The sequence below is a fragment of the Acipenser ruthenus genome, chromosome 5, assembly GCF_902713425.1.
Source record: "Acipenser ruthenus chromosome 5, fAciRut3.2 maternal haplotype, whole genome shotgun sequence".
Classification (NCBI taxonomy): Eukaryota; Metazoa; Chordata; class Actinopteri; order Acipenseriformes; family Acipenseridae; genus Acipenser; species Acipenser ruthenus.
The window spans coordinates 54,962,755-54,986,211 of NC_081193.1; the positions used below are offsets into that span (position 1 = coordinate 54,962,755).

Below are 23,457 nucleotides of genomic sequence, written 5' to 3' on the forward strand. Positions count from 1 at the left end.
AACTCTCCTCTCTTCTGAATATCTGCCACTGCTTGCAAATAATCATGGTCTTTTATGGCAGACAAGAGAAGGTTGCTGGGAAATGTGATCACCCTTCCAGTCCCATTCTCCTGTGTGTCACATGATTATTTACACAGCAAATACAAATCTTTTTAACAACTTCTTTATTTCCCTGTTACTTTCCCAAAAAATGTCATTACAGTGAAACTTGCACTTTTCATTTCAGGCGACTTTACTGCAAAGCAAGCTGAATCAAATCTTTGAGATAACCATAAGGTAGGTTAAAGAAGATAAACAACTTTCTAGAGACTTGATTAATCTTTATTCCACATACTGTAACCTAAACCATAACAATGCAATGTAAACCTTTAAGTGTACCGAAGGCATTAAAATTGCTGTGATCAAGCTTAATATAAAGTCAGTACTTTTTTTATTGTACTGGTAACTGAAATGTGACACTGTAATTTTAACACTTCAGTAACACAGTCAGTTATTCTGTGCACAAAGACATGACAACAGATGTAGACAAACTGAAAGTGAGTGCATTTTCATTCTCATCTCATTTCATATAGAGTTAACTGTATGATTATATTACTCATATCCTTGAAAGGGGTTCCGTTTTAAGTACGAAATGTAACCATTACTGTATGGGTGTTTACCTCGTGAAGATCCCGAACCTAAATAAATTATTCCAAAGCTGTGCACCAGTGCCTGTGACGCAGTCATGCCCGTCCCTCAAGGACATAAGAAGACGGCACGCCAGCATCATTGTTCCTTTCACAGGACTGAACCTAGATGAGTAGAGCCATAGACAGATGAGTACTTGTTACTTTTTATCTGCTTCTATATTTCGCTGATTATGTATTACACTAATGCAATAATTATTTATGTTGTTTTAGTTTTTCTAGTTACCCTTAATTGTGTGCACATAGCCTGTTGTTTGTCACATCCCGCAGTGGCCTTCTGCGTGAGGCCGGAGGCTATTGTTGCCCCTTCCCAGGGATCAAGCCACTCGCACGTGTACCGTACCGAGGCTGAGGCCCGGTACAGCTCGGTTCTATCTCGGTGCCCAGTCCAGTTCCCACCATCCCTCGTCCAGTACCAGAGGACTTGGTTCAAGTTTTGAATAGCTTGTTACAGTTTTTATAGTACTGTGCATGGTGCTGTTGCCTACAGTACTGTACACTCTGTACATTACTGTGCAGTGGCATTGCTGCTTGTGTAGAAGGAAGCAGCAGTTTTACACCACGTTGCTATTTGCATCATGCCAAGGTTTTATTCTTGTGACATGTGCAAGGCCAGTCTCCCAGTAGAGGATAAGCATGGCAGGTGCTCTTACTGTCTGGGGTCAGAGCATGCAAAACAGGAACTCGCTGACCACAGCTTCTGCAAGTTTTGTGCAAGTTTTCAAAATGCACGCTGGGGAAACTGATGTCTCGCAGTTCTGTGGACTCAATGTCCATTCCACTTGGACAGGGATCTCCCCCATCATCTGTTAGATGTGGCTGCATCCTCTCCAGATGGCTCTGTGCCAAGCACGGACTGGCAGCAAGAGGATATGCTGTCCATCGCCGCCTTTGAGGAGGTAGGCGAACCGGGGTCTCCCTCTGAGGAGGTGGACTCAGACAGCCCATTACCAGCAGTTAGTCTCTCCCTGTTGGCAGAGCTTCTGTCATTGGTAAGGAGGGCCACTGCAAGATTGCAAGTGCCCTGGCCTGCAGATAAGGCACGGAATCAGTCCATCTTTGAAGATGAGCTTGTTTCTTGTCCTGCGTTCCTCCCAGTGCACCCAGACTTTCTCTTTGAAGTCCAGTTGTCCTGGGGTCACCCGGCTACAGCTCCGGCTGTTTCCCGGTCAGTGGAGGTTGTCACAGACGGTTCTGGCACGTCCCTTTTGTTTGATGGACCCAGATTCAGTTAAAATGTTTTTGCCCACTGACGATGGAAATGAGAATGTAGAGATGGGAGCCCAGCTAACAAGATTTAAGTTTTTGCAGGTATCAGGCTTTTAAAGATTGTCATCCACACCTATGAGCAGAAACTGACCCAAGACTGTCACAGCTACTGGAAGCAGGTTGATTGTAATGACTGTAATGTGTTTTAAAGAATATACAACCATTAGTAAATATTATTAGCAGATTTGTGTAAGGCCTGTGGGAAGGAGTTAATTGCATTGAAGGTCAGACTGACCTGCTGAAAGTTCCAAACCTCCCTTATCAGGCAACAGCATCTTTTTTAATTAGACTCAGAGTCTCAAAACATTCTGATCCAGCGAGAGCAGAATGGCAGAAACTATGGAGCACAGTTAATATGCTAGAAGCAATCGAACTAGGTTTGATTATAGTAAGAAAAAACAAAAGTATTTAAATAAATAAGAAACCTAATATAATAACATTAAGTAAATGTATGAACAGTCCTAAGTTTTAATATTAAAGGTTGCATTTGCTGCCAATTAAAAATTAGCCTCTTGCCTTCTGTGTATATCAATGAAGTAAAATAGAATTGTAGTTCATAAGAGATTGCTATATTGACATATCTGAATTAGAACTACGTGTTATAAAATCATTTAAAGTATAAACTGTAACTCTAACAGTAAACTTGCTGAAGGAATACAACTAACCTCGTTCTCACCTGCTTGTAGTAAAAGCAGTGTTGAAGATGACTCATTGGTTTTGGCCGATGAAGCAGGGATTTTTTGATGGTCAGCAATTTAAAAGCCAAGATCATCTCTATAATGAGCGATCTCATTAATATTAACGAACAGAAATACCTTTTGGATAACAGAAGATAGGAGTTTCTTACAATAATCATTTTCTATCTATAACAGAAATGAATTAGAACCTGGCAGGAAGAGATGGGAATGGAAAGCATAGGACGTGTTAATACGTTAAGTTAAATATTGGATTGAAATAGATATTGAGTATTGAAAAATGCTTACAATAGTGTTTCATATTAATCAACCTTAAAATTGGCAAAAAGCAAAGGTTGTCTTAAAACCTGCTTTGACTGGATTTTGTATGAACAGTGAAGAAGGTCAGACTTAGTTCAGTCACTGTAGCACTATGGCATTCTGGTATATTAATTCTAGCCTGTATTTAGATATAAATAACTGGACCTTCCATTAAAATCTTGAAAGATTTATCAATGGAGTAAAATAATATTACAATTTCTAGGAGCCACTGTTATACTGAAGTAACTTAATTAGAAATACATTTTATAATGCCATTTAAAGACAAACTGTTGAAAGAACACAGTAAAAGTTTATTGTAAAGCATGGCGTTGACAATATTGCAACCATATTGTTGACACATTTGCGATAATGTTCATTTCATTTAATCAATTTAAGAATTAGTTCAGTTTCTCCAACTAAACAAAAAGTAATTTAGACATTACAATATCAATTAAACCAAAGAATATACATGTTTAGCTTATATAAAGGTTTTACTGCAGTAAGAAACAAAGGTATTTATTTACAGGGAAACTGTAAAGTGAAATATTTAGATGTTTGTCTCAGACACATTGTATAATTCTGGAAGGGCATTGCACCTTCAAAAAATAAAGCTTAGTCTTTGGCACCTCAAAGCAGGATTTGGTGTTGGCTCTTAAAAGCGGGATTTGCCAACCTCGAATGATAACCAACGGACGGTGCTTTAAGAAAGACAGGAGTATGTATCTCTTTATATTATAAGAAAATAATGAGAGCTTAGTTATGAAAAGTTAGGATGTACATTTTTTTGTATTATCTGAAAAGATACCAGTCCAGGTGTCTCTTGAATAGGCCACAAAATTACTTCATGCGGTGAATTTGGAAAAGTGCTTACAGTGGAGTTTCATATTAATTAAAACAATAGTCTTGGCAAGAAAACAGGGTGTCTGAATCCTGCTTGAGCAAGCAACTTTTAGAAACAGAGAGAAAGGTCAGGCTTGGTCTAACCATGGTACAAGTTAAATAAGGCTGTTATACTTAACATATTAATTATAGTTTAGAATTTAAATGAAAATAACTGAACTGACCACTGTATGCTTATTCAAAGGCAGTCTTTGTCAAATACTTTGTTAACACACAATATGTATATGAAGTTAAACTGACACATTGACAACACACTGAAAAGGTAACATAAGATGCGGCTAAGAGGAACATACAGTATATTTTTTGACCCAGGTGAATAACATTAAATAGATCTGGTGTTACATATTAAAAACATCTCTCATATATACACATATACTTGTATTGTATTTGGTAGAAAGGACCCTATGGACTCTAGTTCACCTAATTTTTAAGGAAAGGAGGGGTGGAGGATAGTGAACCATGAGCTCACATTCAGTTAATTTTGAAAACAGAGTTGACCGGATCCTCCTTCAAAATATCATTAACTCAAAGATAGGAACTATCAAGGCAGATTGATGATCAGATTTAATTGGGACTTCTGATGTATTCAATGGAGGGAAAAATCCTATAAAAACCAAGGTAAAACCCTAGTCAGGTATCGCGCGACTTGCTAACTACAAGTTGTGTGGTCCATGCTCTGAAGATCTCTGAAAAACGGATTGCTGTTTGGTCATATTCACATGTCTCTGCCTTTTGAAGACAGTTCTTATTTTTCAATATATCCTACACTGCACTCCCATATACTGGAACGTAAGCATATATTTGAATTTAATATCTCTTTTATATTGATGCATTGCTATAAGGTATAGGAATTATGTTTTAGTCTTAAGAGAGTGATATATATATATATATATATATATATATATATATATATATATATATATATATAGATATATAGATATATAGATATAGATATAGATATTGAACGTTCTAGAATTTAGCGGTGGGCGTTTTTAGCTTTATGCATGCATAGCCTAAGGGCTAAGCATATAATTAACCATATCTGTCTTACTATATTGAAGTATTAATGCTGTTAAACTTGTAAAGGCACCAGATCACCTGGACTGCTTATTACTTGGGATTTACGGTGGTCTGTGCAACCAACCAATCCAATTTTTAACATAAGCATTTTATAAACCGAAGGGGAACTACTACTGCCCTGATTCGTTAAAACTTCAAATTAAATGAGTGATTTTCTTTATTATTAAAAAGTCATCTGGATACGTTGCAAGCCCAGTGCATGAACGATCCACTTACAGGAGTCTGAAACATCTTTATGTCCTCCTGAACGTCTCCCCTGAGTTTAAGAGTGTGCTCAGAGCGTATACATAAATAAAAAGAGTACGTTGCGAAAATTCATGACAAGGGGTTGTACAGCGTGCATGCGGAGAAGCTGGGTTTGGGCCAATTTCCTCCCGTAGATACTGCAATTGCATCACTGGTGCAGGCGGCTAAACTAGCGCATCTGACCAAGGACGCTACCTGCCCTAACAAGCAGTGTAGGGTCTCAGAGGTCATTTTGAAGCGGGCTTACTCAGCCAGTGCGTTGGCCGCAAGGCTGGGGAACTACAACAGTATTCTGGCAGCCTACCAGACCTGTTTGTTGAAGGCTCTTTCTGAGTCATAGACACTCACCACAGCAGTTGGAGGAGCTGCAGTTGGTGAAGACAGCAGCTTTGGCATTCCCAGGCACATCTGATGGGGATAAAGCACCGCTGTTAGACGCCCCTATTACACCTGGGCATACTTTTGGTCCTGTGGACGGAAGTTCATGAAAGGAACTGGTGCGCCTGCTTCCCAAGCAGCCACCCCCAGTGCGCAAACCAGCAATAAACTGGCACCCAAGACCCCAGCAGCCTCAGAGACCGGCACAGCCGGCTGCAACTGCAGCCAGAGGGGGTTTTCATAACCGACCCGCGGCTGCGCACCATGGCAGCTTTAGGAAGTTCCGCCGCCAGGCACAGAGGCCAAAGTCTCAGGCTAAACCACAACCACCAGGGCAGCCTGAGGTCTCCCAGTTTCCATCGCGTAGCCCGCAAGCTTTTACTGTGGGCACATGATCACCTGTCACTGCGGGCAGTACACCTGCCCGGGGCGATAAACTGGGCGAGGTGGTGAGCCTCATTTGGGAGAGATTCGGGAGAGCAGAGATAGATCTCTTGCCTCCCTGGAATCAACCCACTGTACCCTCTAGTTCTTCATAACAGGAGCCGACGACCTGCTTGCGATAGATGCCTTGGCACACCAGTGGCCGAGGCAGCTGCTGTATGCCTTCCCACCGCTCGCCAAACTCCTGCTTTGTCTGGAGAAAATCAGGCAGGACCTGGCCCGGGAGACTGTGTTTAGCCCTGATACAGCTCCTGAGTGGCCAGCCGTGGAGCATGCCAAAATGCTGCGACCTACTCAGTCAGGCGTGGAGGACATTGTGGCATCCCATTGAGCCTACAGCTCTGGTTCTGGCCCCTGAATGGCTGCATTTGAGCCGTCTGGGACTTTCTAACACAATTATTGGCACCCTGCAGAATGCCATAGCAGAATCCATGCATTCCAAGTCTGGGGACAAGTGGGGCGTCTTTCAGGTGTGGTGCCTGCCTCGGGGTTTTGACCCAACGACCTGTCCCATGGCAGTTATACTACAATTTTTGCAGGACCTGTTTGACGGGGGGAAATCCCCCTCTACATTAAAGGTCTATCTGGCAGCAATGTCAGCTTGCATTGTCAAAATTTATTCATTCTCCCCAGGAGTTCACTTCCTAGCGGGGCAATTTTTGAAGGAGCTTGTGGCTATTGTTCCTCGCTGGAGACTTAATGTGGTGCTTGAAGCACTCATGAAGCTGCTTAATTTTTGCAGAAGCCAGGACAAAGGTAACACTTTGTACCAATCTTGCTTTTTTGCCGTAAACTATATTGGCATTCCATGTCAACCAGTCTATGGAATTGGAGGCTTTCCATCTGCCTGCTTTCCAGTCTGACAGGGAGAGACAGCTCCATACGCTTTGCTCTGTGCAGGCACTAGCATATTATGTTGACAGGATACAGAGTTGGAGGCAGTCTGAACAGTTTTTTGTCTGTCTCTGGTCAAGCCCTGTCTAAGCAGAGGCTATCAAAATGGATAATAGACACAGTCATGACTGCCTATGAGTGAGCCAACTTGCCCCCTGCAGAAAAGCTCACTGCCCATTCCACCAGGGGCATGGCAACTTTGTGGGCTTTGTTCCAGATTGCATCTGTCAGAGACATTTGTTCTATCGACCTGAATGTCATGGATCCACAAAACCGTGGCTTTGGAACTCAAGTATTGAGGACGGCTTCAGGGTCGAGCCTTATAACATAACTAGGAGGTGAGCTTCTCCCTCAATTTTTTAGTCCTAGCTACTTGTTACTGGGGTTCCGTATGGCATCACTCAAGGTAGCCTTCGGCTTAGCCTTGTTGCATTCTAGTCGTTAAGCAATATTGCCCTTACGACGGCTTTGGTACACTCACCCATACAGTAATGGTAACATTTTGCACTTTATGGGGAACGTTAGGTTATTATCATTAACCCTGGTTCCCTGAAATAGAAATGTAACCATTAAACTTCAAAGTCACTGTGTCCATGATTGCAACATGTTTGCAGGAAATATTATTACTAGTACCTGTGTCTGCAGACCTCTTATGCTCTCGGGGGTGAGCATAACTACGTCACAGGCGCTATACCTTCACAAGGTAAACACCCATACAGTAATGGTTATATTTCTATTTCAGGAACCTGGGTTATGATAATAATGATATCTAGGCATGTGAAAAACATGTTTATTTAAATATTCTATTCACAATAAACATCCATATCTTCAAAACTGAGGAGAAATAAAGTGAAATGCACAAGCTGAAAGATTTGCCTACTTGATTTGGTATTCAGAATAAACCCTTGGGGTCACTTGCAGCATACAAGCGGTTTCATCCACTTCAAGCTATTAACTTCAGGGCTTGAAAATCCCAAAGAACCGAACAAAATGAATCCCAATTGCAGTGTACAGCTACGGCCAAGAGTTTTGCATCACCCTATAGAATTAACAAATTTTGCTTCCTAAAGTAGAATGAAACCTGCTCAACAATGTTACGTTAACATATTGACTTGCATACCGCTTAATAATCTAAATTATGTTTATACAGTTTATTTTATTTTTTTTATTATGTCTCAATCCTAACATTCTAGGTGATTTGGCCTTAGCTGTATTAACCAAAAGATCCAGTTAATTCTTTTAGCTGGTCTGATCAATTGGACCAAGTTAGACTGATCATGGTAACCAACCCATTGACCAGTGTATAGAAAATATACACCAGAATCTTAGATGATTTGAAAAAGCATTTTTTGTGCATTGTTGTGCACAAATAATTAGACCACATTATTTCCCTTGTCTTTATAAAGTGTATTTACATTATCTCATTGTTTTTTTCTATTGTATTCATTTTTTAACATTGACAAGACTAATATTAACTGCCATTTAAAATGTAAAGTGGAATCCACCGATCTATACAATGTATATGCTGTAAAGTTTGCTGGACAACCTGCGCAACCCAATTGTGCTCTGTATACAGTTTAATAATGTATAAACTGAACACAGTTTATTGATTAAACGCTAACTATTATAAAGGTGAGTGATATTCAGATTCTTTGAATTTCTCTCCTCACATTACCGAGAGAAACACAAGGATCAAAAAGAAATTCTAACATAGCACAATATATTATAACATTGTAAAGCAATGTTAAGCACGATGTACAAGGAGGTATTGTAAGCATAAGCAGAACAATAATACTAAACACTGTAAATGCACAGTATTAGCATTGGAAAAGCATTTGAAAGTTTTATTGACCCTTGAAGTTTCCTACTGAATCTGATTGTTGCACCTCTTCCCCAGGCCTCCTCCCAGTCCATCAGGCACCATCACTGCAGGGTATGGGCAGACCCAGAGCCGCTCTGTCCCCGTCTATGAGATGAAGTTCCCCGACCTCTGTGTCTACTAGCAGCCCTGCATGACGGGACAGGATGGACCCTCCCACAGCAATGTGACAACATGACACAATCTGAGACAAAGTTAGGGAGGTGTGGGGAGGGGGTGCAGCGATTTTATCTTATGAACATCTGTCCAAACACTGTTCTAGTTATTTTGTCTGTTGTTGTTTACCTGACATGTTTAAAAGAAAGATGCCTTTTCCATTAAATGCTCCATAATTCAGTTTTGGGGGATAGTACCCACTTGTATCCAAATTTAACCATCGCTGCAGCTCCTCTCAGAAGAAAGAGAAGTCCCAGCTCTGCAGTTAATTCAAAGACTCGGTGAAGTAACTTGTGACAGTGCCATTCGACTGCATGTGATAATGCCACTATCCTAAACACTGTGCCCTGGAACCAACAGGAACTCATTCTGCTTATAGCAAAACAAAGAACTTTACGGAAAGCACTACATTATGTTAATTCTCGTTTGGGTGGATAAAGTATAAAGATGTGAATACAATACATAGAATTTGAGAAATGGCTTCAGATTTTAGAACCGGGAGTGTGTAGATGGGTAACTTCGGGCAATCTGCACACATTCACAAACAGTGGCAGTTGTTTCACGGTGCTTGGCAATAATCGGTTTGATACTAGCTATGTAATTGTGTTTTAATATTCTTATTTATGGTTTCCAGAACCATAATTCACTATTTTCTTTCTTACTTGGGTGACTATTTTAACTCTGTTGGCTTGAGATTAGTTTAGGTATATAAGATGTCTGTCTTTATGTACATAAGTACAGTATGTCATGCTTATATTTGTGTATTTACTGTGTATAGCTATTGGCTCTGACATACAGAATGTCCACTCCCTCTCAACAGCTAAGAAACAGCCACATTTCTAATGGCAGAGTAAATCTGTCCTTTAAAACAAAATGTTGTAATTCATTGTCACATTGTACAGCCACACATACTTAAGGTCTGCAGTCCTGTAGGACAGTGCTTTTGGGCAATAAGTTGTACCTTTGTAATTAGGTAAACGCTTATCATCTGCTCTGTGATAGTCTTTTAAGAGAATGTGCCATGCTATGGCAACAGATAGATGCCAAAACACTTGGTTCAGCTCACACTTAAGGATAGATTAAATATACTTTGAGTAATATTTTAGGGTTCATACCCTAGTTAAATGCAAGTAAGTAATAATGCAAATAATGCTTCTTTCCTGATACAGATTTATTGGTAGTTTTTAAGAGCTAGAAGGGACTGTAAGAAAGCCATTTTGCATAAAGATGTTGGCGTGGTTGTGAGTAAGCATGTTTACATCTGTTCAAGAGCATGTATTTGTGTGCCGGTGTGTTCCTGCCAAGTGGGCATGGAAGTGTACATATGAATTGTGTGCATTGGGTATGCAAGTGAGTGCATGTCTGGGTATTATAACCTCTGACGATCCTCATTTATTTTAGGTTTTAATTTGTGCAAGAGACAATAGAAAACCTTTAATGCAAAACACTTGACTGTGAGAGTTCTCTTCAGTTTTTATAGTCTTTAACATTACCGAGCATCACTTTTGGAAAACTTGATTGTTCTTCTGAACCACTTAAAGAAGCAACCTCAGAATGCTTTAGAATCGTACTTTAATTTAAGCAACAGGCTGTGTGAGATTGTGGATATTTGTGAGTCTGCAGTATACACTGTAAGCAAGTGCTTCTGTGTCTTGTTCTTGTATATGTTTCTGATTTTATGTTTTTGTATTTGTAGCTGTAAGTGTGTGTGTTTTTCAACTGCGGATAAAGGTTATTGAAGACACCTTCATCCTCCTAGTTACAACATAGAAGGTCATACTCATTAAGGACCATCACGTCAGTAAATTCACAGAACTGCACTTGTATGCTAGTGCTATTAATAAGAAAATGGAGAGAGACAGATGGCAGTACAGGAGGATAGAGTATGGGTTATGGGTGGAATCTCTCTGCTTTTAGCTGCTGATAATGTTACAGTTCAGTATTTTAAGTACCTCTTTTACTTTCATTGTATTCAGTGTTTAGAGTTTAGAATGTTATGAATGTAACGTAACAATGTAAGCTAAAGCTGTCTCCCCATTGCCGACTGAATATTAAGCCCTAAAAATATTATTATTATTATTTTAATTTTTTTATGACTAATATTTAAGCCATTTAACATTATTTGTATTTTATTTGGGGCAGGGTGGTGTGGGGCGGGCGGGGGGGTTGATACATCGTTCACATGTAGATTTTAACATTTGCGTACATTTTAAAAAAATAAAGATATTTTGAAACTTTTGAAATGTTAACAACGAGGTGATTTTCTTGCACTGGGGGGCAGTGAGATAGCTGTGCCACTGGCTGTCTTCATGGGCTATGTTCCCATGGATGCAATGTTACTGATACTGACACTGAAATAGATGTGAAAATGTTTCACAGAACTGTACTGTACAACTAGCATTAAGCCTGCACACCAAGTTTAGCATGTGCATGAACAGATTGTCACTGAATCACAATGGCACTCTGGCATGTATAGAACTAGGCCTGATTGCAAGTCATTGTTTTCATAGTACTCTACTACTGAAACATAATGGCAAATGGGTACATATAAAAACCAGGGGTCAGCATTTCTAAGGGTATACAAATCTGAACTATCCTATTGTTATGGTTAAATATACATTTTCTTAGTTATATATTTGCTAATTGTTTTGCCTGCCCTATAATAGAAGTTCCGAGAGACCATCTCAAACATGCAACAAAGTCACGCTCCCTTAACTTACCACAGTATACTGTAACCAGTTTTGTTGCATTCCCTACCCAACACCTCTCCCCATCTTTGCCCTTTCAGCTACTCCTTGGTCTAAATGATGTTTCTAAACAAAAGGAGCATTCTCTTTGATTACATTGTTAAAGAATACATTAAATAGGTTTGAGGGAAAAGTTAATGTTGGGTTTTAACTACTGAAATACAGTACAGTGCACTCCATTTATAAGAATTACTGATATAAGAATCAACTACATATAGTGATCAAAACCACTGGGACAAAATCATTCCTATACTAACCATGCTAAAATACTCTGCTTGTAAGAATGAAGCAATCCGCTTATAAGAATAATTTCAGGGCAAACTGACTGCATGTAATACGATACTGTATCAAGTGCAATGACGTGTACAGCCAATAAAGCTGTTTTTGAATTTGATCACATCTCGCATGATTAGGCACGGATACAGCGTGTGCAGTATAATCCCTGGTCCGCAGTGACTCCTAGTAGAAAAAAAGCAAGTCGTGCAGTTTATGTGTGTCGACATGGCAGGAAAAAGAAAGACGAGCGACTGCATTGTACAGGTATTTTGTGTGTTCTCTGTTAGTGAAAATGTATTTTATTAAAGTGAATACACATTCATTGAATACATACTGAGTACAGCAGTGTTATAGTGTGATATGCATGTAGAGGAAGGGGGATTGCAGAGCTTTGCATCTCTGCTTGGTTTAAAACTGTGAGATTTGCATCACTACTGAAAATAAGTAAGCCACAGATGCTGTAATGCAGTGGTAGTCCTGATAGTAAAATACTGTGCTGTAATGTCATTTTAATTCAAAAGGCCATTACATGTAACACCATACAGCAGTTAAACTAGGCACCCTCACGAGACGATCGCTTCTCAAGTATACTGTAGTAAAATAGGATTCTGCAGCCTTGAGTAAACATGATCATGATCATGTAACAAGTTGCTTACACACTGCTTACACACTCCTCAGTGACTGAGCACCATTGACATTTGTATACTGTATTTAAACTGCTGATGTGCGGAGGCACGCTTTTGCTAATTGTAATCCTATCGGTCTGCTTTTAAGAATCAACCACTTATAAGAATCAAATCAACCGGGACAGATGTGATTCTTATAAAAGGAGTGCACTGTAATAGGATTTGCTTATACACTTACCATGCTGGTCAGCCATCTGTGTTTCAGAAAATATTTGCTCATGGAGACCAGCATTAATACCAGCATTGTGAAGGTGTGATGCTGCGTCTACCTAAAATGGTGCCTATGAAAACATTGCCTCAGTGACTCAGTTTCAGGCCTAGGGCTGTACTAGGGATGGGCACGTGTAATTGTTTAGAAACATTACTAATCGTATAATCTATCTTGTATTGCAACAAATATAAATGGTATGAATAGACCCATTAACCACACTAAGCCTGCCGCTTGACAGTTAAAAAACAGGCAATCTTAAGTGCAGGGTGATACCAATACTGTAACTATGGGTAACGGTGGTGGTTGAAATGCACCATTGCCCGTATTAAAAACTACATTTAATTGTTCAATTTAATTAATACAAAAGAAGTATTTTACAAAAAAAATAGATAATATACAATGCTATATTATCTGCGGTCATGGTATAATTATTTATACTTCAACTGCTGTGGTTAATATTAATAAGTAAGGCTGAGATGTTGCATCGATTTGTGTATCGATAGTCAAGCCTGTGATTCGTTTTTGTGTAAAGGGTTTAAGCAAAGGAAAGCTTTTATTTTTTATTACATTTGGAATCGGTTATTATTTTTTGCATTAAGCGTGGAGCTTCTCTGCTCCCCTCAGGTCTGACTCACTGAATCTGCATGTGATTGAGCTCACCTTCTCCCCCTGCCCTATCCCCCTGTTACTGATGATATTGGATCTGTGCAGGAGACTTCAAAGTAACAGAGCAAGTTAAGAGCGTTGTGCTAGGATTACAAATACTGTGTCGACTGAGCTACAATGCCTTCCAATGTTTGGCAATTATTTTCTAAAGAAAGTAAAGCAGATAAAGTAATGCTTGGACAACTAATTTGTGTGACCATTTAATGACATGGCACCCTACAAAACTTCAAAGAAAATCCCCCCCCCCCCCCCCCCCCCCCAAGTAAAAATGAAGAAAAACAACCAAGGTCGTTCCAAAAGCTGTATCTTTGGTCAGAAGTATTAAGCATCCCGGCAACGTCAGCCCCTAGTGAGCAGGTATTCAGTAATGCTGGGCAGATTGTAAGCAAGTGCCAGTCATTGCTAAATTAAAACAGAATGTGGACACTATCATGTCCCTTAACACAATTCAAATATAGGCCATGGACAACACTCTTGTTACTAAACTGCTGTTGACAGTGATAACTTTTTTAATTTTTTTTTTTCTCTCTCTTGATTACTCTGATGCATTTAAACAACTTTTTTTTTTCTTTGACCCCCAACTGGTACAAATCAACATAAACAAGATAAAAAAACGATAATTAAAATAATGTTATATATTTTTTTGTGAGTATATGCATAAACTGATGTAATCAATGTAATATGCATAATAGTTTTTAAAGTGTTACTAGCAATATTACACAGTAATCCACAGCTCCACATGTATTACTTCGTTTTTTTGTTTTTACCCTTCATAATGTCGATTAATAGATGCAGCAGCTTTTTTGGAGAGCGATATATCGATAGTGAAAAATTAGGCATCGCCCCAACCTTATTAATAAGCAAGCCAATACCAAACAGAACATGAAGAGATCCAATAAACTGTTCAAAAATTATTACATATCACTGATAAGTCTTGAACAATGGTAAACAAATTGCATTTTATTAAAGGTTAACATCCATTGGTTTTTTATTGTACAAAAACAAACAGTTATTGCAAATCTACTCAAGCAGAATATACTAGTCAGCTAGTTTAACATTACAGTATAGTTGCACAATAATTTAGGCTACTGATTTTCCATTCTGGGGAATAGCAAGTTCTGTTGTATTTATAATTAATCATTGCATTTGAACATAAATATAATGTTGATAGTTAAAATAAGTAAATTAAAAAATATTACCACAATGCTTTATTTTATTTTATTAAAGCCAAGAGTTGCAATCAGACTCTTGTTAGTGTAATAGTAAGTAAAGCACCTAAAGACACTTCAGACATGTTGTAATATTTATAAATAAAATTTGACTCATTGCTGGCATTGAAATAAGCAGGAAAACTTAATTATATTGCAACAGTTCAAAAAACAAATGTCCAGCACTGTTGTGAGAGTTTAGTCTACAAATTAAGGTGTTTTAAAAAGACCTGTTTAGCTTATTGCTGGCATTACAATAACAATAAACCAATATTAAACAGTCCAGCAATGTCACGTGAGAGTATCCTATTTACAGTACTCAACAAATGTAGTCTAGCGTTTTACTGGCATTACAATAACCAGGATAATATATTAAACACTTAGATAAAAAAAGGCGTGTTGACATAGAACATAAGAATATAAGAAAGTTTACAAACGAGAGGAGGCCATTCGGCCCATCTTGCTCGTTTGGTTGTTTGTAGCTTATTGATCCCAGAATCTCATCAAGCAGCTTCTTGAAGGATCCCAGGTTGTCAGCTTCAACAACATTTCATGGGAGTTGGTTCCAGACCCTCACAATTCTCTGTGTAAAAAAGTGCCTCCTATTTTCTGTTCTGAATGCCTCTTTATCTAACCTCCACTTGTGACCCCTGGTCCTTGTTTCTTTTTTCAGGTCGAAAAAGTCCCTTGGGTCGACATTGTCAATACCTTTTAGAATTTTGAATGCTTGAATCAGATCGTCGCATAGTCTTCTTTGTTCAAGGCTGAATAGATTAAATTATCTAAGCCTGTCTGCATAGGACATGCATTTTAAACCCGGAACTCTTCTTTGCACTCTTTCTCGAGCAGCAATATCCTTTTTGTAGCGAGATGACCAGAACTGAACACAATATTCTAGGTGAGGTCTTACTAATGCATTGTAGAGTTTTAACATTACTTCCCTTGATTTAAATTCAACACTTCTCACTATATATCCGAGCATTTTGTTGGCTTTTCTTAAAGCTTCCCCACATTGTCTAGATGAAGACATTTCTGAGTCAACATAAACATAAGGTCTTTTTCATAGATTCCTCCTTCAATTTCAGTATCTCCCATATGATATTTATAATGCACATTTTTATTGCCTGCATGCAATACTTTACAGTTTTCTCTATTAAATGTCATTTGCCATGTGTCTGCCCAGTTCTGAATGCTGTCTAGATCATTTTGAATGACCTTTGCTGCTGCAACGGTGTTTGCCACTCCTCCTATTTTTGTGTCGTCTGCAAATCTAACAAGTTTGCTTACTATACCATAATCTAAATCATTAATGTAGATTAGGAATAGCAGAGGACCTAATACTGATCCCTGTTGTACTCCATTGGTTACCTCGCTCCATTTTGAGGTTTCTCCTCTAATCAGTACTTTCTGTTTTCTACATGTTAACCACTCCCTAATCCATGTGCATGCATTTCCTTGAATCCCTACTGCGTTCAGTTTGAGAATTAATCTTTTATGCAGGACTTTCTCAAAAGCTTTCTGGCTTACAGTTATCCATTGTCTATGTTGTATCCTCAAAAAAGTCAAGTAGGTTAGTTAGACACAATCTCTAGACAGAATTAATGTCTTTATGAAACAAAATGGTGTGTAGTGTTGTGACTACATCCTTTACACAGTAAAGCGATCAGTTTTCTTTAAGGAATGTATACCGGTAGCTATAGCTTTCAGCTAATTTCTTCATCATCACGTAATATTATTTAATTAAGAAACGGTCATGGTTTAACTTTGCTAATTATAGCTTTATTAAATGCAGGTAGAGTGGAAAGAAAGAAATTAAACAATAATTAAATACTTAATTCATGTAGTTTACTTACTTCAAGAAAGCACCGGCTTGTGTGCAGTACCTTAGCTGTAAGTTCAACAGAAGAATGCAGTGCTTTGCATTTGTTGCCATCTTTTTTGCTTTCTTGGCGGAAACCGTGCATGCTTGGGATTGGTGGCTGTTGCACCCGGGGGCGTGGCCTGGATGCAGGGATAAGTAACGGGCTGCTGAGACAAACAAGCTGTTGCTGGAATAAGAAGAACATAGATAAAGATTGGAGAGAAGCGGGACTAAAAAACAGCCAGACGACCAGAGACTGCACTTAGTTGGCTGTAGCACAAGGACTTTCTTTTATTTAATTTTATTATTTTGTCACAGTCTGAGTAACACTACGCTGCTGAGCTGTAGTTGTACTACTGGCTGGGAAAGCAGCACGCTTTACCTGTCAAGTGTAGAGTCCCTGCTTAATGAACTGCTGCATTCTAGAATTTTCAAAACCTGTGTGAACCGCTTTCATTTCCACGCAACACTACATTGGTGTACAGAAGTGGGATTATGGACCGGACACTGCAGGAAATGGTGATGAGGATCTGGGCGGGGATGGAGATGACACCGTCCCAGAAAGGGTTGAAAGGCCAGGATGGAGTGATCTCCGGGAGCTGGCTGTGATGAGAGGGATGCGGCTGTAGTGGGAGCCGGGTGCCGCGGAGAGTGAGCAGACATGGACAGTCAGCACCGAGGGACGAGAGGAACACTCGAGCTGGGACAGCCTGAGAGGCCAAGGGAAAGTGACCTCGGGATTGCTGAGAGACCAGGTTGCCAAAGTGCGGTCGAACGAGAAGCAGCCACGGGGGAAACAGGACCCAGGGGGAGGCGAACAGCAAAGGCAGCTGGTATGGAGCGACTGGGGACGGAGGAGTGACCGCACCTGAGTGGAGGTGAAGTGGTGGCGCCTGCAAAGAGCGGCGGGACAAGAGAGAGTCCTCCTGGGGTACCGCTGGCAAGTCGAGGGACTTGTGGGCCGACGGCTGTGGGAAAAATGGGCAGGAGCGGAGGAGGGATCCATGTAAAGCCGCCCAAATTCAATGGCAAGAATGACTGGGAGGCTTTCCAGTTGCGCAGTTGGGGGGCTGGGCTGAGGGGGAGAAAGCCTTCCAGTTGGCGGCGGGCTTGACAGAGGAGGCCTTGCCATGTCTATTTACCCTGGCACTGGGGCAGAGGCTGGACTATGGGGCATTGACTACATTACCTACAGCCCGGGCTGCTCCACAACGAACTCCGGAGTCGAAGCAGGAAGCCGGGGGAGCCACTGAGGGCACTAGCAGCATCGCACTGCATAGCGCCACTGCTACAGCCACTGTCAGCTAGGGGAACATGACAATAATGCAGGGGGAGTGGGGCTCCACTCCCTCCAGAAGTAGCTGACAGCGCCACAGTTCCAACAGGGCTTACAGTTGTTGTGGAGAAGACCTCTTTGGGGGACTTTGGCCACATTGCCGTCCGAGTGGAGGGGGTTCCGTACACAGGTCGCCCGTGTGTTCGCAGAGATGTGCCGATGGCTGGGCATCTGCAAGACACAGACGACCTCCTTCACACTTCAGCCCTGTCCCTGCCCTGCCTGACAGCCCCCCTCCACCTGGACTCAACAGACCACCACCTGCTCGACAGACCAAACCGATGCCAACGCAGACCCCCACGTCGTTTTTGGGACTTAGTTGGTCCCCTCAGGAACGAGGGACTTTAAGGCCCTGGGTTTGCTATAACCACGTTCATGTTCTGTGACCAGGGTCAAAGGTTCAATCGCCACCAATCAGAGGATCGGCTTGCCGTGTGACTGGGACCCAGTTGCAACATTGTTGTCACAAATCAGGGGACAAGATGTTGCAACAATCAAGGGATCGAGAGTGGGAAACTGCATGCTTGGGATTGGTGGCTGGTGCACGGGGGGCATGTCCTGGACGCGGGGATAAGTAGCAGGCTTCTGAGACAAACAGGCTGCTGCTGGAGTAAGAAGAACATAGAGAAAGATTGGAGAGAATCAGCCAAGGAAGCGGGACTAAAAAACAGTCAAAGAAGACCAGTGACTGCACGTAGATTCCTGTAGCACACGGCCAAAACAATGTGCTTTGGATTTTCTTTTCTTTTCTTGTATTATTTTGTCACAAGTAGCACTACGCTGCTCAGCTGTAGTTGTACCACTGGCTGATAAAGCAGCACGTTTTACCTGTGTAGAAATTTGCCATGTCACCATGAGCTACATTGCCTATAGACAGTCTACACCCCCTTTCAAAATTTTCACATTTTGTTCCCTTGTAGCCTGGAATTAAAAATGCATTAAAATAGTTTGTTTTTTCATTTATCTTCACATCCTACCCCACAACTTCCAAGTGAAAAAAATATTCTAGAAATTTGTAGAAAATTAATTAACCGTTTGCGGTCCTATGTCGGACCTGGTCCGACATCGCAATTTTCCCTTTCCGGTCCAATGTCATCGACATCATCAAAAAGACGTAAAAAACAGGTCTCTATTCGTGTTTTTCTTTAGAAAAAGCTGAGAAAACCATTCAATGGCCTAGTGAGACCGATAGGAGCCGAGAGAAGCCGAAAAAAAGGGGCATATCTCATGAATACAGATAGCCCCGACACCACATAGATAACACGGACATGAACAAACAAGATAGCTGCTTCTGCATCCAGCGCTGAAAGAATATCACAGACATTTGCAGAGCTTTTTTTAGATGTTATAGTAATAAAATAATGACTTGGATCACATTATTGAGGAGTTTGGTGATAAAACAAGTGATCAGGAGATGATTTATCGGTATGCACTACTATGAAGAGGTATGTGAAAAAATAAAGTGAACAAGGGGTGGGGCAGGGCTGGAGATGCAGTATTGAGTGTCCTGTTGATATGCAGTGCCTTTTAAACCTGTTTTACTGTGAAAAAAATACTTTTAAACAGCGCGTCTAAAATAAACTGGACCTGACACGCTGAATAAATGGACCACTAAGTGTCCACCCCCCTTGTAATAGCAATCCTAAATTAGCTCAGGTGTAACCAATCGCCTTCAAAATCACACACGAAGTTAAGTAGCCTCCATCTGTGTTAAATTGTAGTGATTCACATGATTTCAGGATAAATTCAGCAGTTCCTGTAGGTTCCCTCTGCTGGGTAGTGCATTTCAAAGCAAAGACTCAACAATGAGCACCAAGGCACTTTCAAAAGATCTCCAGGACAAAGTTGTTTAAAGGCACAGATCAGGGGATGGGTATATAAAAATATCAAAGGCCTTGAATATCCCTTGGAGCACGGTCAAGACGATTATTAAGAAGTGGAAGGTGTATGGCCCCACCAAGACCCTGCCTAGATCAGGCCGTCTCTCCAAACTGGATGACCGAGCAAGAAGGATACTGATCAGAGAGGCTACCAAGAGGCCAATGGCAACTTTGCAAGAGTTACAGGCTTTTATGGCCAAGACTGGTCAAAGTGTGCATGTGACAACAATATCCCAAGCACTCCACAAATCTGGCCTGTATAGTAGGGTGGCAAAAAGGAAGCCATTACTCAAGAAAGCCCACCTTGAATCACGTTTGAAGTATGCAAAAAAAAACACTCAGGAGATTCTTTAGCCATGTGGCAAAATGTTTTGTGGTCTGACGAAACTAAAATGGAGCTTTTTGGCCTAAATGCAAAGCATTATGTTTCGCGCAAACCCAACACAGCGCATCACCCAAAGAACACCATGGGGCACTTGTCAGGATAGAAGGGAAAATGCATGGAGCAAAGTACAGAGAAGCTGAAACTGGGACGGAAGTTCACCTTTCAGCATGACAACGACCCAAAGCACACAGCCAAAGCTACACTGGAGTGGCTAAGGAACAAAAAGGTAAATGTCCTTGAATGACCCAGTCAGAGCCCCGATCTAAATCCAATCGAAAATTTGTGGCATGACTTGAAGATTGCTGTCCATAAACGCTCCTCAAGGAACTTGACAGAGCTGAACAGTTTTGTAAAGAATGGTCAAATATTGCCAAATCTAGGTGTGCAAAGTTGGTAGAGACCTATCCCAACAGACTCACAGCTGTAATTGCTGCCAAAGGTGCTTCCACCAAGTATTAACTCAGGAGGGTGGAGACTTATCCAATTATGTTTTGTATTTTTAATGTATCATTTTTTTCTCAATAAAAACTTTTTCCCCCTTAACAGTGTATGGTGGAGTATGGTGTGTAGATAAGTGGAAAAAAATCCTCATTTAAATGCATGAAACTCTGAGGCACTGACACAACAAAATGTGAAAAAAGTTCAAGGGGGTGTAGACTTTCTATAGGCACTGTATATACCGTATTTAATATGATATGTTACTTGATGTAAACATTTATTTATATTTTGTAGTTGTCCAATGAAGACATCATTTATTGATCTATTATAATCTGTAAGTTATTATGTTGCTTTTAATTGCTGTTTGGAAATTATGCATACGTTGGGATTTGCCCTTACTAATGTGTGTATTAATAGTACTTTTTTACGTATTACTTAAATTTTGGTAGTGTATGTAGGCATTATTTTTAGCCAGTGGCATGTTGATGTAAAACATAACAGTGTAATCGTTTAGTAAATTATGTGTATTCAATTATCAACAGGGAAATGCCCATCCCTACACTGCTCCCAATCTAAGATTGTGACTTGCTGTGTAGCTTGTCTGTCTGTCTGCCTTGTGGGTTGTTTTTTTCACTTTCTACATTATTGAACCAGAAATTGTACTGCGACCTATGTAAAAAATAATTGCAGTTCAATTGCATGAAAGTGCAGTCTAAAGGACTTTTCTCATTGTGAAAGAAAGTTGTTGTCCCGCTTCAAAAGAGCTTTTCAAAAAGAGTAGAGCTTTATACCTCAACAATAACAACACAGGGAGGTTTAAGCTGTATACTCTAATGATGCAATTAATAGAATAAACTCATTGGCAATTGTCACTCAAAAATAATGTGACAAAAAGTTAATAAAACAATATATTTTTAATTTACAGCTATATCTTTAATTTGGTACAAATTTTGACTTTAACTCATGAAATAATCTTGATCAGAGTCTTTCTCACTCCAATTGACACACGACCAAATGCAGTTTATAAGTCACCCAATGAAAAGATAACTACAACCATAGTCGTTTTTTGTATAATTCCATTTTCCAATGTTATTTTGTCCTGCATCAAATGAATAAAAAGTACTGTAGCTAATTATTTTGTTAGAAACTCTGCTGCTGTACCCTTTTGCAGATTGTACCAATGGAATGCACTTTCACTGTAGTACATTTAAATGCAGTCATTTTCTATGTGGTGAGCTAATCTTGTCTTGTTTGCTTTAATAGGATCAGTGACAGCTCTTGAGTTTATTTTGTGTTTTGTTTTCTTCTCAGTTTTGATCTCTATGCTTCTTAAACAGCAGTGGTGAGGGTCAGTACAGTTAGCACTGCTTCTGGGGAGTTCCTGTGGCAGAGTCACAAAGGTGCCTGGACACAGGAACACCCCAGAATCGGATTCTGCACAGGATTATGCCTGTTTTTTGTTTTTTTTTATATAATAACAAATGTTTAGTTACTAAAAGAAATCCTCCAGAGCCCAACTTTCTACCATGGTCAGTTACCTTACCACCCATTTCACTAAATATATGTGTGTAGTATAATGTAATTTGCTCCAATTTGTATTTTTAGACAGGTAGACCCTGTGCCATGTTCCAAGGTGGAATGGTCAAATACTAACAAAATGTGAAATGCTATAACTTATGATACATCATTGCTGTATAATATATATGTTCCTGCAGACCACAACTTGCCATTTTTGTTCAATATTGGTCATGGTGGGTCCCTTATTAGTATGTCATGGATTATTATAAATGTTCTTTGTATTTAATGTCTGTTCGCTAAGGTAATAGCCTAGGTATTTTATTTTGCTTAAACTATGTAGTTAATTCCACAACAGACAAAAAGATTTGGGCTAATGCCTTTGTTGGTGTTCTGATTTATTTATCAACACTGATAAATGCATTTGCCAGAACGTTTCTATACTTGATTTTGTTGACCACCGTGTTTATGGATGCCCCCTAGTTCAACACTTTGTCTGGAAAACTTTTTGTACAAAGTTTTTGTACAAACTGAACCGAAATGGTTGAAAATTCCATAATAAAATAAAATTCAGCAAATGCTTCGAATACCATCCAAATGGCTCACTCTCTTCAGTTTTTGGCATGGTTATTGCCTCTGCTCTATCACTAGTCAGAGCTACCCCACTTGTCGATGTCCATGCCACTCTGCTGTCCCCTGTGCTACGCTGTGCAACAGACAGCTTGTTAATAAAATGTAATAAAAATACTGTTGCTGGGGCAGTGAGGAGGGTCTGTGGTATGGGTGCTGTATTTGCTGAGTGAACAGCAAAGGTAAATTATCCTGGTTGGCTTAAAAAACTATTGACTCTGTTGTGCTTTAGTCTGCTGGTTGTATTGTAAGTGTGCCAATTGCTTTTTATTTAAGTACTCTGTTTTCTGTTTTGTCACCTGTGGCAACCAACTACAAATGAAAACAAAATGTAAACCATTAAATATATATGATGTATAGAAAAGAAACTAAGCACCGTCTGTTTTTTTTTTTATTTGCCAGTGCTATTTGTTGGTCAACATCCTCCATTTTGATCCATGCATTTCTTCAATTCAATCGCCTTTTCTTTGGAAAGCCTCTGTGTATCCTCTGTGTGCTATTTATTTTGTCTGCTATTGTTTGGCGGCTGTTTTTTTTTTTTTTGGGGGGGGGGGGAGTTTGCCGGGTGTAATTAATACATGATTACACTTTTCCCCTTGTAGAGTATTAAACTTTTTCTTGAACCACACCTTGCTGCTTCCCCTCTGAGGAGATTTTTATTAAAACACAAGGGCTTGCAGAACACAGCAGA

General features: G+C 40.0%; 1 protein-coding gene across 5 annotated transcripts in view; it reads left to right on the forward strand.

Annotated features, from left to right (window-relative positions):
* The window catches only part of LOC117402952 (protein EFR3 homolog B), a 214,956-nt gene extending 191,822 nt beyond the window's left edge, over window positions 1-23,134 (forward strand). For all 5 annotated transcript variants that reach the window (XM_059024327.1, XM_034004675.3, XM_034004674.2 and 2 more), the window contains 2 exons: window positions 227-276; window positions 8,790-23,134. In XM_059024327.1, the coding sequence (XP_058880310.1) occupies window positions 227-276; window positions 8,790-8,895 (156 nt within the window). In that variant the 3' untranslated portion in view covers window positions 8,896-23,134. The remainder of the gene's footprint in view (window positions 1-226; window positions 277-8,789) is intronic.
* Window positions 23,135-23,457: the final 323 nt, after the last annotated feature.